Source organism: Podarcis filfolensis (assembly GCF_964270895.1).
Source record: "Podarcis filfolensis genome assembly, chromosome: 7".
In the NCBI taxonomy this organism is placed as follows: domain Eukaryota; kingdom Metazoa; phylum Chordata; class Lepidosauria; order Squamata; family Lacertidae; genus Podarcis; species Podarcis filfolensis.
Genome location: NC_139603.1, coordinates 71,703,063 through 71,717,450, shown reverse-complemented (window position 1 = coordinate 71,717,450; position 14,388 = coordinate 71,703,063). Strand labels below are relative to the sequence as shown.

Genomic DNA, 14,388 nt, shown 5'->3' with positions numbered 1-14,388 from the left:
CAGCCCTAGAAGTCGTAGAAGCCTCCCACTCTGAGCTGTTGTGATTTCAAAGATTCACTGGGAGCACTGGGTCATTTGTGTTCAGTGCCTCCATAGTGAAAATAGTGTCCTTGAAACTTGTGATAGAATCATAGAATTGTAGAGTTTGAAGGGACCATGAGGATCATCTAGTCCAACCCCCTGTAATGTAGGAATATGCAGCTGTCCCTTATGAGAATTGAACCTGCAACCTTGGCATTCTCAGCACCATGCTCTTGTTAGAATTCCTGATCTATGATTGCAGTCATAGGATTGTTGTCTTTCACATGATGGTATATGTTTTGACTCCACAGAGTGGGAAGTGATGGAGACAGGATGTTTGTGTTCCTGTGTTCCGTGAAGTGGGACTATTGTCCTTTGTTCTTTTTCTCTTTGCTGTCTGATGCTAGAGAGAGAGGGAGCCATGTTGCAGTGCTCCGTGTGTGCTTATATGTAAATAAAGTAGATTAGCCAATATGCTGAGTTGCTGAGGTCTGTCATGCACATGATGCACAAACTCTGCGGGTCCCTAAGTGTGCCGATGTCGGTTGGCATCGGTCGCTGTGATGTTCGGGCTGAAGAAAGCTTATGAAGCTCCCGAACAATCGACCAGGAGGGAGAGAACATGCCAGTCGGGCATGTGTCTCTGCCAGGATCCTACTTGAGTGTAGGCTGAACTCCTGACAGCTCTAACCAACTGAGCTATCCAGGCAGCATAGCTGTTACATTTTCTTGTGCTAAAGGCACATTCAAATATGTACAGCTAGCATGTTATGTGAAGAATTAATTGCTGTCTCAGCTGCGGTATGAAATGGTACAGCCCAAGGAGCATTGCCATGTTGCATTTGTTCCTTGAAATCACTCCTATTCCAAAAGTTCAAGAAGACCTTGTCTGAACTACCTTTGAAATATTTGATACAGTACATATTGTATTGCATTAGTGGGTATTTGCACTTCAAGACCCCCCCAAGCCACCCCAGAAGAATAAAGACACAAGGACACAGAATTTAGGTTAATGTTAATGGGCAAAATTTAGGCTACAACTTTATTGGTTACAGAATTTGAGTGGTATTGGCTTAGGCATTGGCATCAACAGACTATATCTGACTCCTGCCCGCCTTGAAGGGTAAACCACCAGTAGGGGGAGCCCCGCCGATGCGGATCAACTTGAGCCCCCCTGGGTTCCTGCTGGGGTCCTGGAATGGCCCTGGCTTGTTTGAACTACCTTTGAAATATTTGATACAGTACATGTTGTATTGCATTAGTGGCTGTTTATCATATTAGTTTTACTGTGTGGCTATTTTCCCCACTCACTCATTTTTCAGTAGTGTAACCTTTATATGCCCTTGGAATGCCTAAAAATCTAAGTAATATTAATTTTTGGTTTTAGAATCCAGACCCTAACAAAGAGAACCCTCCGTGCAATGCCCAGGAGCTGGAAGAATGCGACATTTTTCTCGAAGACAGCACAAGTCTGTGCAGATTTGATGGTAACACCTTCAATGTCACCCATGTGGTAAGCATAAGATAATAATATTGATAATAAGCATTTCTTAATTACTTGCCTACCAGCAGAGAACTGGATTGCATTGTGGTCTGATATTATTAGTCCTTCACCACCTATCTGCCGGGCCTGGACTCCGCTCATCAGGAAAGATGATCTTCGAACAGGCTCAACACGTCGTTTGTTCTGTGTTGTAGAATAACGTAATGTGCATGCAAGTTGTGTAAGATATACTAAAAAGCAGATTGTCCTTGATTATAAATACAATGCTTGTGGCATTGTCCTCTCTTAGCTGCTATGTTTTGTTCCCTTGTAAAGCATATTGGTAAGTTTTCTTTATTTCTGTGTACAAGATTTGAAAAACTTGCCATTCTGAAGATTTATTTATTTGCATAGTTTATATACTGCATATTCCATGTAGGTTTATGGGGGCCTGAAAGTGGTTGGTGCTGTTTGTGGCAGGGAGGTGAATGGGAGAGACAGAGAGGAGAGAGGGGGGGGGCAGGCCAAGCCTTTCATCCCTCTGCAAAGGGGAGAGAAGGGCGAAAAAGCTTATTCCTAGCTTGACTGCTGCACAAGTCGTATTGATGCATCTGGCAGCTTCTCTGCTACAATTGTTTTAACTGTTTATAATGGATGCATGTGTGTGTGTGGTGGTGGTGGTGATGATGATGATTGGAGGGGAGATGTGCCTGGGAGGGGAGGAACTGGAGAGAGCAGGGGGATCATTTGCAGTGGTTTAGGGTAGGGCAGGCTTCCTCAACCTCGGCCCTCCAGATGTTTTTGGCCTACAACTCCCATGTGGTCAGGGATGCTGGGAACTGTAGTCCAGTGGCGTAGCGTGGGGGTGCGGGGGGGCCGGCCGCACCGGGCGCAACATCTGGGGGGGGCGCTCGCACTTGCAGCTCTCTGCCCCCTGCTAAAATCCACGGGTTAGGGGGCGCAAATTACTTGCCTTGCTCCGGGTGCTGACAACCCACGCTACGCCACTGCTGTAGTCTCAAAACATCTGGCGGGTCAAGGTTGAGGAAGCCTGGGAGAGGGGCAGGTAGGGAAGGCCAAGTAAAGGGCATATGGCACAGGCACTTAATGGTTGTGCCATGTGCCAACCCCACCACCTGGGGAATTGTGGTTGTCCTATCAGCCAGCCGTGGGGCCTGCAGCTGCTGCTGTTGAATATCAGGTCAGCTCTGAATAAGATCTCCCTCATCCATGATCCTGATTGTGGATGAGGAGGCTGATCTGGTCTATATTACTGAAACCTGGGTGGGTGAGCAGAGTGAAAAATATATAGAAGAAGTCAAAGCAGCTGTAGAATTGGGGGCTGGCATAACCTGTTTTACCTGTCCCTTCTCGCTATAGGCTGCCCCATTCAGCCTGATTTGGTGGAGCATTTGGGGCAGCCTAATGGAGATGGATGATAGGGGAATTAGCTTAACCTTCCATCCAACCCTTTATGTTTATTTCATTGGTTGAATTTATGGCACAGGTTTCCACACTGGACTTCTTAAAACAGCTTTTGCATCAAGTCTTTGTAGGAAGCATTCAGAATGGCTATTAGCTGATCTTTGAGTTTTAGCAGTGATTTAGCATTTGAAGTCGCCGATGACGAGATCCCATTTCCAGATGCTAGATATACAAATCTGTTTTTTTTAAAAAAAATGTATATATCATGTACCAGTTCTTCTGTTATCACTTCAAACACTAACTTAAGGAGAGACAAAGTCATATTTTTGATCTCATTGGCAAACTTACTATCTCCTACATCATGCCAAGATATGGTATATGCCCCCCCTGCTTCCTCCAAGATTGAAAATTCTCAGAGATAGTAAGGCAATTCTTTATTTTTATGGGCTGTTACTTTTCTGGGATTTGCTACTTTATGCCTTGGCCAATGGAGCCATGCATCTTCCTTTATTAGTATTATTTATCTGCTTACTGCCAGTCTCAAGATATGAGCTCAACTAGTCAAGTTATCTGTCTTTCATTCACTTTAGCTGCTCTTGAAGAGGATTTTCTTTTCCTTCTCTTTCTTGACTCCTTTTGTCCAGGGCAAGTAGTGCACCTTTACACCCCAGTACTTTAGAGATGTACCACTTTCAGGAAATTAATCAGTCTTTTGTGCACTATTAGGTTCAAAGTTTTCTAAATAAAGTAGATCTGATAAATAAAGTAGATTCGATGTCCACAGTTCTTTGTATAATAGTCCATTGTAATATCGTTCTTCTAATTTTGATTTTTCAGTGCACTTTCTCTCCTCCTTTATTAAATAGTTGTGTGTGAAAATAACAGCTCATCTTGTTTGCATCTAAGCCAAAAGGTTGCTGCCATTCATTATTTTAAAAACAGAAAAACTTGTAGAAATCACTTAACTGTGACAGCAAAAGAGGAGTGCTTGCATAGATAACAAGCAGTGAATACATGTTCATGAGAAAGGCAAACTCCCCTTTATGCAGTTGTATCAAATAATTACCAGTTGGCAACCAAGGAAGACAGTTCAACGCAAATGGTTTTGTACTTAATGCCTGTTTGTCACATTTGCTCCTTTCGAGCAGGATGCATACAGTTGGTTACTTCTGAAACTAGATGGGCAAGACACTGGTATGTAATTATGCCATTTGCTGTGAGGAGAGTGGGAACAAAACTGCTAGCACATTTGCAAAGCTAAGCTGGGTCTGGTATGGTTTCAAAATGCACATTTTTCTTCCAGAAATAATCCCTAGAAATAAAAAAAGCATGCACAACAGTGTTAGCCTGAACAATTTGCATTCTTCAAGCTGATCTATCTTCCACCCAAAGACATGGCAGAACTTAAACTTCTTTCACTAGTATGGGATGATAAATGCATATGAGAAGTAAGCACAATGTTTGTCTTGCTAGATCAGACCAGAGATGATTTAATCCAGCACTCTGTTGGCCAGCCAGACACTGATGAGCAACATACAATGAATATAACTTCCTGTTTGTCTGTATCATCTAGCAACTGGAAGTAATGCTCTGCTAAATCATGCTGCTTCTTTTTGTAGTCATTGTGGCCAATAGGTGCTAGAAATGTGCTTCTTGAATTTTTCTAGCCCTTGTATGTTTTTGTGTCGTTGTTTCCCCCCACCCCCAAAGCTCAACCCCACAACATGGTTCTTTTACTTTTTCTTGCCTCTATGATTGGGGTGGTGTGCTTTTTTTCTTTCAATTTCATTTGCTTTTGTTTCTGTGTGTCCATTTGCCACTTGGAGGGCGTATATAGTATTTGGAACAACATCCCCATAGAGATTGGTTGTCTGAGATCAGGTGCCACTCAGCTCCTTTTGCCTCCCTCTATAAAGCAGGCATATTCAACAGGTAGATCATGATCTACTGGTAGATCACTGGACATCTGCGGTAGATCACTGGTAGATCATTGGCTCCCCCCAAAGAAGCTGAACAATTGTGGCTCCCCTAAAAAAAGCTCAACATTTTACTTCCTCCCTGAAAAACTCAACAACTTTGACCCGACCCCCAAAATGGGCCTTCCTCCTTCCTAAAAAAAAAACTCAAAAACTTTGACCTCAACCCCAAAAAAGGGAGTAGATCACTGCCAGTTTTTAACTCTGCGAGTAGATTGCAGTCTCTTGGGAGTTGGTCACCGCTGCTCTAGAGCATTGCTTTAAAATAAGCTTTCACATATTGCAACTTGCCAGTCATCTATGGAAGCCCGGGAAAGGGTCAATTAGACACCCTGTGTCTGCTGTCTGCCTGGGCCTGCAAAACCAAGGGCATTCTCAAGCACCTGAGAAGCCAAACCAAGCAGCTGATAGCTCATCAATCACAAACTGCCAGAAGCTTGACAATGCAGCTTATCTTGGTGGGCTTTGTTTCAAAGTTCCTCTGTACCATCTCCCCGCCTCACTTGTGTGTTTTTGTTTTGTTTTTCCATTTTAAGCATCAGCAGCCAGGTCTTGTTGCGGGCCCCAGCTATTCATTGCAGTCACCCCTTGCCTCAATTTTTCTAGGTGTCCACGCAGCTCATTCTGCCGATAAAAGTTGACATTTGGAATCAGCATTACAAATAGACAACTTTAGCAGATTGACGAGCTGCATGAAGATTTGCCATCCCAAGGCTTATCCAAGCTCAGATCGTCTGCATTAGCTGCCCATGCTTTGAATGCTGCTTGAATCCAAGAACAGCCCTGAATGTCGGGCATTATGCATAGTTGTTGCACAGAGGCAGCCACTGCTGAAAGCAGTCCGCATTTTACTTTGAAATTAACTGCTCTCGAGAGCATTAGTGAATTTGGAAACTTCTAATGTGATTCAGACATGGATTCTTGGTGCAGGGTTCCTGCACAGACAGAAAAGTGCAGTTAGCTGTTGTCAGCTACTATTGATGTTAATTAACAATTAAATGTATTTTTTCTATATGAAAACAGAGATGCACATTATTTTTGCCTCTAGAATATAGGTGTGGCTGAATCTAATCAACATGCTAAACTGCATTATCTTGTTTGGGTGTGTTTAATCTTTGCATGCAAGGTAATATAACCAGTGTTTTTTTGAGGCACAGGACTACTGTAATGTGAATTCATCTTGTCTGGCCAAAAAAATAATAATCCACAACCGATACATCTCTTTTGTCAGAGATGAAGGGAAATAGCTGCCATTAGTGTCTCTTTATGTTCTTTTCTGCTTTTCCTAGTAATCAATGGGTTGGTATTGACTGCTTCTATTTTCTTTTGTGCCTCAAAAATAATTGCCATCTTGCAAACTGTAATTATTTTTTTGCAGACTACTTTAGAATATCAGTAGGCCTGTCCTTTCTACCTTGCGGGGCTTTTCTGTATTTTAAAATTACTGGGTAACTAGGTGCCTTTAGCTAATTTCTTGCCTGATAAATTTCAAAGCAAGCAACTCTTCTCTCCTGTCTGTTGATGAGGGAGAGGGATCACTTTTTCTACCATCCCTTGATGCAGATTCTATCCCTGCTCCACAATATTCTGCGATCTCTTGCCCATCTGGGTCCAAGTTCCTACATCCATAATGTACATTGAACACATGAACCAAGGCAGTCTTTGACTAGGCTCAGGTGTATGGTGCTGTTACTTGTGGAAAAATTGCTTGGGCAGTCATGGTTGTAGAGAAGGACCTGGCTTTCAATCTGTTGCACGATAAGATGAGGAAAGGTGATCAAGAATGGTGTGTCTTGTAATCTGCCAACACCTGGAGGGTCACAGTTGTTCGCCTACAGTACAGAACAAATTTCAGTGTCATTGTAATAATAATAATAACAATAATTTATTTATACCCTGCCCATCTGGTTGGGTTTCTCCAGCCACTCTGAGCGGCTCCTAGCGGAATACTAATAATAATGATAATAATGATAATAAAGCTATAAAGCATCAAACATTAAAAACTTCCCTAAACAGGGCTGCCTTCAGATGTCTTCTAAAAGTCAGATAGTTGTTTATTTCCTTGACATGATGGAAGGGCATTCTACAGGGTGGGCATCACCACCAAGAAGGCCCACTACCTGGTTCCCTGTAACTTCACTTTTCGCAGTGAGGGAACCGCCAGAAGGCCTTCGGAGCTGGCAGTTTCTCAGTGTCCAGGCTGAACAGTGGGGGTAGAGACGCTCCTTCAGGTATACTGGGCCGAGGCCGTTTAGGGCTTTAAAGGTCAGCACCAACACTTTGAATTGTGCTTGGAAATGTACTGGGAGCCAATGTAGGTACAGTGGTACCTCGGTTTAAGAACAGCCCTGTTTGTGCACTATTCGGTATACAAACTCCACAAAACCGAAGTAGTGTTCCAGTTAGCGAACTTTACCTCAGTCTTTGAACGGAAGCCGAACGGTGGAAGGGCACTGGGGGTGGGAGGCCTCATTAGGGAAGGCGCGTCTCGGTTTAAGAACAGACTTCCGGAACGGATTAAGTTAATAAACCGAGGTACCACTGTATTTCATTGTAGATACCCCTTCAAATGTCCAGGTCTCGGAAGTCAACAGCTGCAAGATTCTATGGTTTCTTAACCATATCTTCCACTCTATAAGACGCACCAGACTATAAGACGCACCTAGTTTTTGGAGGAGGGAAAACAAGAAAAAAAATATTCTGAATCTCAGAAGCCAGAACAACAAGAGGGATTGCTGCGCAGCGAAAGCAGTGATCCCTCTTGCTGTTCTGGCTTCCGGGATAGCCGCGCAGCCTGCATTCACTCCATAAGACGCACACACATTTCCTCATACTTTTTAGGAGGGAAAAATTGAGTCTTATACAGCAAAAAATACGGTAATTCCTGACGAAAGTTCTTCCATTTTAGAAACAAGAAGCTATCCACCAGTAAGAGAATATTGCTAATTTTGAGCAGTTTCCTCTCTTGTTACTCCTTAAGCCTAAAACTGATACTGCAAGGAGTGAGTTGTGTGAAGGGGGCATCACACAGTTACCAGGAGTAGCACCATGTTGCCGGCCCTGACTTGGACATCCATGTAGACTGCTTGCCAGGAAGAAGCCTTTGCACAAATAGCTGTTCACTCAGACTTCTTCACTGCATGCAGTTGGCGTTAACTTGTGCCCAGACCCTCCCAGTGTCCATTTTGAATTACAAAGAATAATCCTTGGGACCAACCTGCAGCTGCCTGAGAAAGCTAGCCGATCTCTAACCCTCTTGTGAGCACCAGGTGAGTGGGTAGGTGCATGTTTCAGAGGCAGCCTCATTATGGAATTTTCTCAAAAGAAGCTTGGCAGTTTGCCTCTGGTTTTATCTTTAAGTAGCAAAAAGCTTTCTGTTCCAGTAGGTGCCGGGGAGAGTAAGTGGAATTGATTTTGGAGGCTGCTAGTATGCTGTTTTATGCTTTTCTGCTCAGGGGTTTTTCATCTCTCTTTAGATACTGTGTTGGGCTTTTTCTTCTTCTTTTTTCTTGTGAGGTTCCCAGAAGGTTCAGGGAACCATATGGTAGGAAACAAATCTCAAAACAAATTGAATGCATGCACAAGAAACATGTCTATCCTGAAGGCTGTCTAGCAGAGAAGCATCTTTGTGTCCCGCCTCCCATCTATACTGGGTTAATTTAATGTTTATCAGTATGTAGCATATTTTAGCCAACCACCTCTCTGGATTGCACTTCATCACCCCTTCATATGGGCTCCAGTTGGGTAGCTTAAGGTTCTCATGCATGCACAATAGAATCAGGCACAATAGAATCAGGGAAGCCAAATTACAGGGAACCAGGCAGAGGGCCTTCTCGGTAGTGGCACCCGCCCTGTGGAACGCCCTCCCACCAGATGTCAAAGAGAAAAACAAACTACCAGACTTTTAGAAGACATCTGAAGGCAGCCCTGTTTAGGGAAGCTTTTAATGTTTGACAGACTATTGTATTTTAATATTTTGTTGGAAACCACCCAGAGTGGCTGGGAAAACCCAGCCAGATGGGCAGGGTATAAATAAATTATTATTATTATTATTATTATTATTATTATTATTATTATTATTACTACTACTACTACTATTATTATTATTACTACTACTACTACTACTACTACTACTACTACTAAAGTAATGTATTCATTAGGTTTGCCTTATTTCATTAGGAACTATAATGAACCATGAGAATCCCAGTAAGAGAGACATCTTCTTGATCTTAACTTGTGTGGGGAGTGTGTACGTTCAACGATACTGGGTAGAAGGAGAAAAGGGCGGGGGGAGAGGGAAATAATATTAATAACAGTAATCTGTTTTGAATTAGTCCATGGAGAAGCTTACGTTTCTCTACGGCCTTCCATTCTGGTGTTCCTAATGCAGAGTTGGATTTGAAGTAATGTGGATTCAGGCATTATTTATTCAAGGGAGTCAGCATATGATATTAGAATCTGCCAGCAATGTTATTACTGCGGACAGTGCATGATGTATAGTCAATGGGACTCTCAGAATCATAGTAGAAATACTGATTCCCTGACCTAGAAAATCATTTCTCTGAAAACGTTACCTTTCTCAGTCTCTGCTGTTCATCCGCAGCACGGGGGGTGGGGGGTGGAGTGTCATCCAGCGACTGGTGGTGCTGAGATTGGGAATACAAATGTAAACGTGTAAAACGGGCAAGTCCTGATATCAGTGGCCTTACAGTTTTGCCTCTTTGCAACAAATAACAAATAACGTCCAGAGAGCCTGCTTTAGAGGAGAAAACAAATGGGTCATAGTCGCATGGCAGAGATGCTGCCGTGTGCAGAAAGATTTCTGCATGAAACCACGGAATGCTGTTGCCAGCCAGTGCATACATTACTAAGCTGGATCTGACATGGTCTAAGACTTCCTCTGTTCTTAAACTAAGAAAATATTTAAAAAGGGAAAAACAACAACCCTGAAGTAGATACAGAATTTAACAAACTAGCCGAAGAGCAGACGGGTGCTTAAGCCCCCAGTTCTCTGGACTTCAGATGTCGGCTAGCCCTGCCTTTGGTTACAAGTTGCTGTCTTGGCTGAAACAGCCAGATTGTTCTTTTTTCTGAAAAAAACAGCTGCTGGCGATGTAGCCTTTGCATCTAGCGGATCTGCTTCAATCCTTCTCGGCATGCAAAGCAGAGCGGTTTATTTTCATGCCATTAGACGCCTGAGAAGTAGGTGCTTAAATTGGCTTAAACATTATCTTTACAAAATGGGGCTGTCATGGTCCCAGACCACTCAGAGATCTAGACAGCTGTCCTTGCTGCTTTTAGGCACAGGCTGTCCTCTCTTGGCAGATCAGAGAAACCTTGCTTGTCATGGGGGAATAAATAAGCCCTCCTAACTCCCGGCACCCATTGCAACGTCCTCCTTCCAGAGGTAGCCTTTGCCTTCCTCTGGCTTCTCTCTTCCTCCCTGGCTCCTTCTGAGACTTATAAGCCATCACCCGCCACCCTTGCTTAGCTGCTGCCCATCCTGACTGGTTGCTGGTTGGACTACTTGTGAGCAAGCAGCCATTTCTTCCCCCAGATCCTCTTTTGGAAGACGTGGCACTTGTGGGTTGGTGGTTTCATTTACCGTTATAATTGTAGCTGTTGTTCAATGTATATAGCAAGCCCTGGCAATTCACCAGTGGGTTTTGAGAAAAGTAGGTGTCGCTGGTAGTCTTTCTAAAGGAAGTTTTGAATTTCTGTTTCTTTATTTTTATTTTTGAGTAACAAACACTACATAAATATTACCGTTAGGGGGGAGAAACAGGAAACAGAGGTGCAAGTCAGTGCTTAGATACTTAAACAGTAATGTCTAGCAATAGCCTTAAGCTCTATATTGATACTTGTTTTACTTCCCCGTCCTGAACGTGCCCAGTAATTTCATAGTTTAAATGGGTTCAGTCCTGTCTGAAACTTCAGAATCTGAACAAATTTAAAAAGTAAAGATTATATTCAGACTAAAATGGTTAATGTATTTATACATGTATTTATACAGCTGTGCTGTATGGTTTATTTGTTGCCTATTTATCGTACCTATCAGTTCGAAAGCACGTCAAAGTGCAAGGAGATAAATAGGTACCGCTCCGGCAGGAAGGTAAACGGTGTTTACATGTGCTGCTCTGGTTCGCCAGCAGCAGCTTAGTCATGCTGGCCACATGACCCGGAAGCTGTATGCCGGCTCCCTTGGCCAATAACGCGAGATGAGCGCCGCAACCCCAGAGTCGGTCACGACTGGACCTAATGGTCAGGGGTCCCTTTACTAAGAGTCCAAGGTAGCATGCATTTTGACCTCATGATGACACAGGGAGCTAGATTATACAGTACTGTGAAATAGCCATTAGCTCATAGTCAACCAGCAAGTTTCATGGCCGAGTGGAGGTCTGAACTTCAGTGTCCCAGCTTCTAAGCCAACATGCCCCCCGGCTGTTAGGAATAGAATTTAGGGTAATCTTTGAACCATGAGGAAGCGGTTTTAAATGGATCTAATGTTGCACTAAAACATTCCTTGGTGTAAGTAAACCACCGTTCATATCTATGTCAGGGCAAGGGGGGAACCAAAACTGACTATAGCTCTGCTGGTCCTCCACAGTGCATGGATACCTGCTCTATCAATTTTCTTTCACTCCCCTCCCCCAACTGCTGTGAAGCTGCTAATGCTACATATAAGCAAGAAGATAAGCTTTACATTTGTATTAAAAGGATCCTCCCCCTTTTTTTGTCTGCAGGTAAATCTTGGAAGCAACCAGTACCTTTTCTCAACGGTCGTGGATCCCAAGGAAATGCCATGCTTCTGCTTACGCCATGATGTCGATGCTCTTCTCTGGCAGCCACGCCCAGATCAGCAGGACAAATGGGAGCACATTTCAACCTTCAACGCCTTAGGTATGGGAGGAAGGCTTTTTGAAATAGCATTTCTCTTCCTTATAAAGCTGTGGTCCATAACTCTTCCAACATTTCCGTGCAGTATCTCTGATCTCAACCATAACAGAGCTCTCTGTCTTTCAAAACTCGGTTGATAAATCGCTGCATCTTGGAAAGTAGCTAAACGCTAAGCTGACTTCCGTAATGACTTAAAAGGGAATAAGCAACCAACTGACAATGGGGAAAAAAATCAGTATAATCTTAATTACTGCCTCCTCATCATAGCCAACTAATTGAGAATGGAGATCTCTAAAATCTTAATTACTATCTCATCAGCAAGCCAAGTTTCTTCAGAATTAAATAGAAATTAGTTTTATGGATGAAGGGTTCTACAGTGCCATCTGGAGAACATAAATAGAATCTATGTCCACAGATAAAAAACATATTTCAGGGTTGTGTGCAGTTAAGTTGTAGGTAGACCCAATGGGTCTAAGTTAGTCATGGCCATTAATTTCTGCGGGCCTGCTCTCAGGAGAACTTAGTTCGAGACAACTCCCAGATCAAATTTGAGGATCAATTCCAAGTTAATTGCTCCAGAGTGGGGGGAAATCCATAAAAAATTTCCAGGCATGCTGACTGACTTGAGTGGATTTCACTGAGCACACTACTGGCAGAAGGAGTGCTGTAGTATTGCCCATCTTATACCCTTTGGAAGATTTCAATTCAGGATTGTGTTGATGTAAAAAATACAACAACACTTTAGGGTTTTGGGTTTTTTTAGCTGGCAGTCCAATGTTTTTAATCTTCATTGTGGAAAATAACAGGGAATTCTAAAGCATTTTTGCTTTAATCATCCCATAATTTTTAATGAATAACACTTTGTGGTGAATTTCCACATCTTTGGGCCACTTCATATACTGAATTTTTCAGAGGCCAGTACAGTGGTACCTCGGGTTAAGTACTTAATTCATTCTGGAGGTCCGTTCTTAACCTGAAGACCACTTTAGCTAATGGGGCCTCCTGCTGCCACTGCGCTGCCGCTGCACGATTTCTGTTCTCATCCTGAAGCAAAGTTCTTAACCCGAGGTACTATTTCTGGGTTAGCGGAGTCTGTAACCTGAAGCGTATGTAACCTGAAGTGTATGTAACCCAAGGTACCACTGTAGCCCTATCTTCTTTTTATTTTCTGTGTGTGCTTCAGGTTATGTGCAAGCATCAAAGCAAGACAAGAAGTTTATGGCGTGTGCCCCAAATCACTCCTATTCTGCCCTTTGCGAGTGCCTGCGACGCGTGTTCATCTATCGGCAACCGACTCCTCTGTCTACTGTTCTCTACAACAGGAAGGAAGGAAGACAAGTGGGGCAAGTTGCAAAGCAGTTGGTAGCGACTCTTGAAACCCATGACCCCGTTTTGGGGTTCCAGGCAACAAACGAGAGATTGTTCGTTCTGACGACGAAAGTGCTCTTCATAATAAAAGTGAACACTGAGAACTGATGACCAAACGTATTGCGTTATCGTTGCATTCAAAATTGGCTCAAATAGTGACTGCATAAAAAAATTATTAGGAAAGTACAGAGGTATGCTGTAAGTTCAAAAGCAACATTTATCGCACCATGACCAAAATGTATCTTCGCATTTGCCTTGTATTTAATAGAGAGAAGTTTTCGGCTTTATTTTTTAATAAACAGTTCATTATTTGTGCAAGGTTGCAGTTCTGTTAAGGAAGTGCAAGGAATTTGTTTGTTTTTCTCTTTCCAGCAGGTGCTTCCATGAAATGGTTAATTTGCTGCTTTTCCAAATAGTTTCCAGTCACATCTTTTTTAATAATAGCTGGTTGAAAGTACATTGTTCATTTTTCTTCATTTTTTTTTTATTACAGCAATGTCTTATCTGGCATGCTAAGTCAAATCACTCCATATATATGTGTGTGGAAATCTACCAGAATAATTAAAATGTAATTTGCAGCCTTAGTTAAAAAGGCGGGGTTATTTGTTTTCATTTTTGTTTTGTTTGCTTTTTCATCTCTATAAATGTCTCCATGCTTAGCACTTTGCATTGGCTCATCGGATAAATGATAGTTAGCACGAACATCTTACTTTCCTCTGCTATTTTTTTTTTTAATTAACTCTGAAACTTCTCATTATGTGTAAACTTTGATTGTGTTTGGGTTCCAGATGAAAATCTTCAACCTTTTTAGAAATAAAGTGGGTTTTTAAAGAGCAAGCAAATAAATAAATACATAAATAATACTGATGTTCTTGTCTTCTTTCCCCCGACGTTGAGGTAGGAGCTCTGATTTGAGGGAGAATAACTAGGGGTTTGAGGGCACTCAGTTCTACAGCTGCTATTGCTGTCTGAAGGTAAGAGATAATGAATTTAAACAATGCCATAGGTAAGCCTCTTATGAGAAGAGGAGGTTCAGCACTGTTGCAGAAACAGGAAGGTTGCTGCTCTGCAACTGTTCAAAGGCACACATAAAATCCTCTTCAGTATGATCATGACGAGGGTGAGATCTTTGAAAAATTAAACCAGTTTGTGGACATGATACAAGCAAGATGCACTTACCTATTTTTCCTTTCGTCAGCCAGCCCTGCTGCGAAGCTA

The 14,388-nt window shown here is 42.6% G+C and overlaps 1 protein-coding gene across 1 annotated transcript in view; it reads left to right on the top strand.

The window, feature by feature from the left end:
- The window catches only part of NUDCD1 (NudC domain containing 1), a 46,709-nt gene extending 32,676 nt beyond the window's left edge, over window positions 1–14,033 (top strand). The window contains exons 8-10 of the mRNA XM_083622085.1: window positions 1,409–1,534; window positions 11,649–11,805; window positions 12,986–14,033. Coding sequence (XP_083478211.1) covers window positions 1,409–1,534; window positions 11,649–11,805; window positions 12,986–13,278 — 576 coding nt within the window. The 3' untranslated portion in view covers window positions 13,279–14,033. The remainder of the gene's footprint in view (window positions 1–1,408; window positions 1,535–11,648; window positions 11,806–12,985) is intronic.
- Window positions 14,034–14,388: the final 355 nt, after the last annotated feature.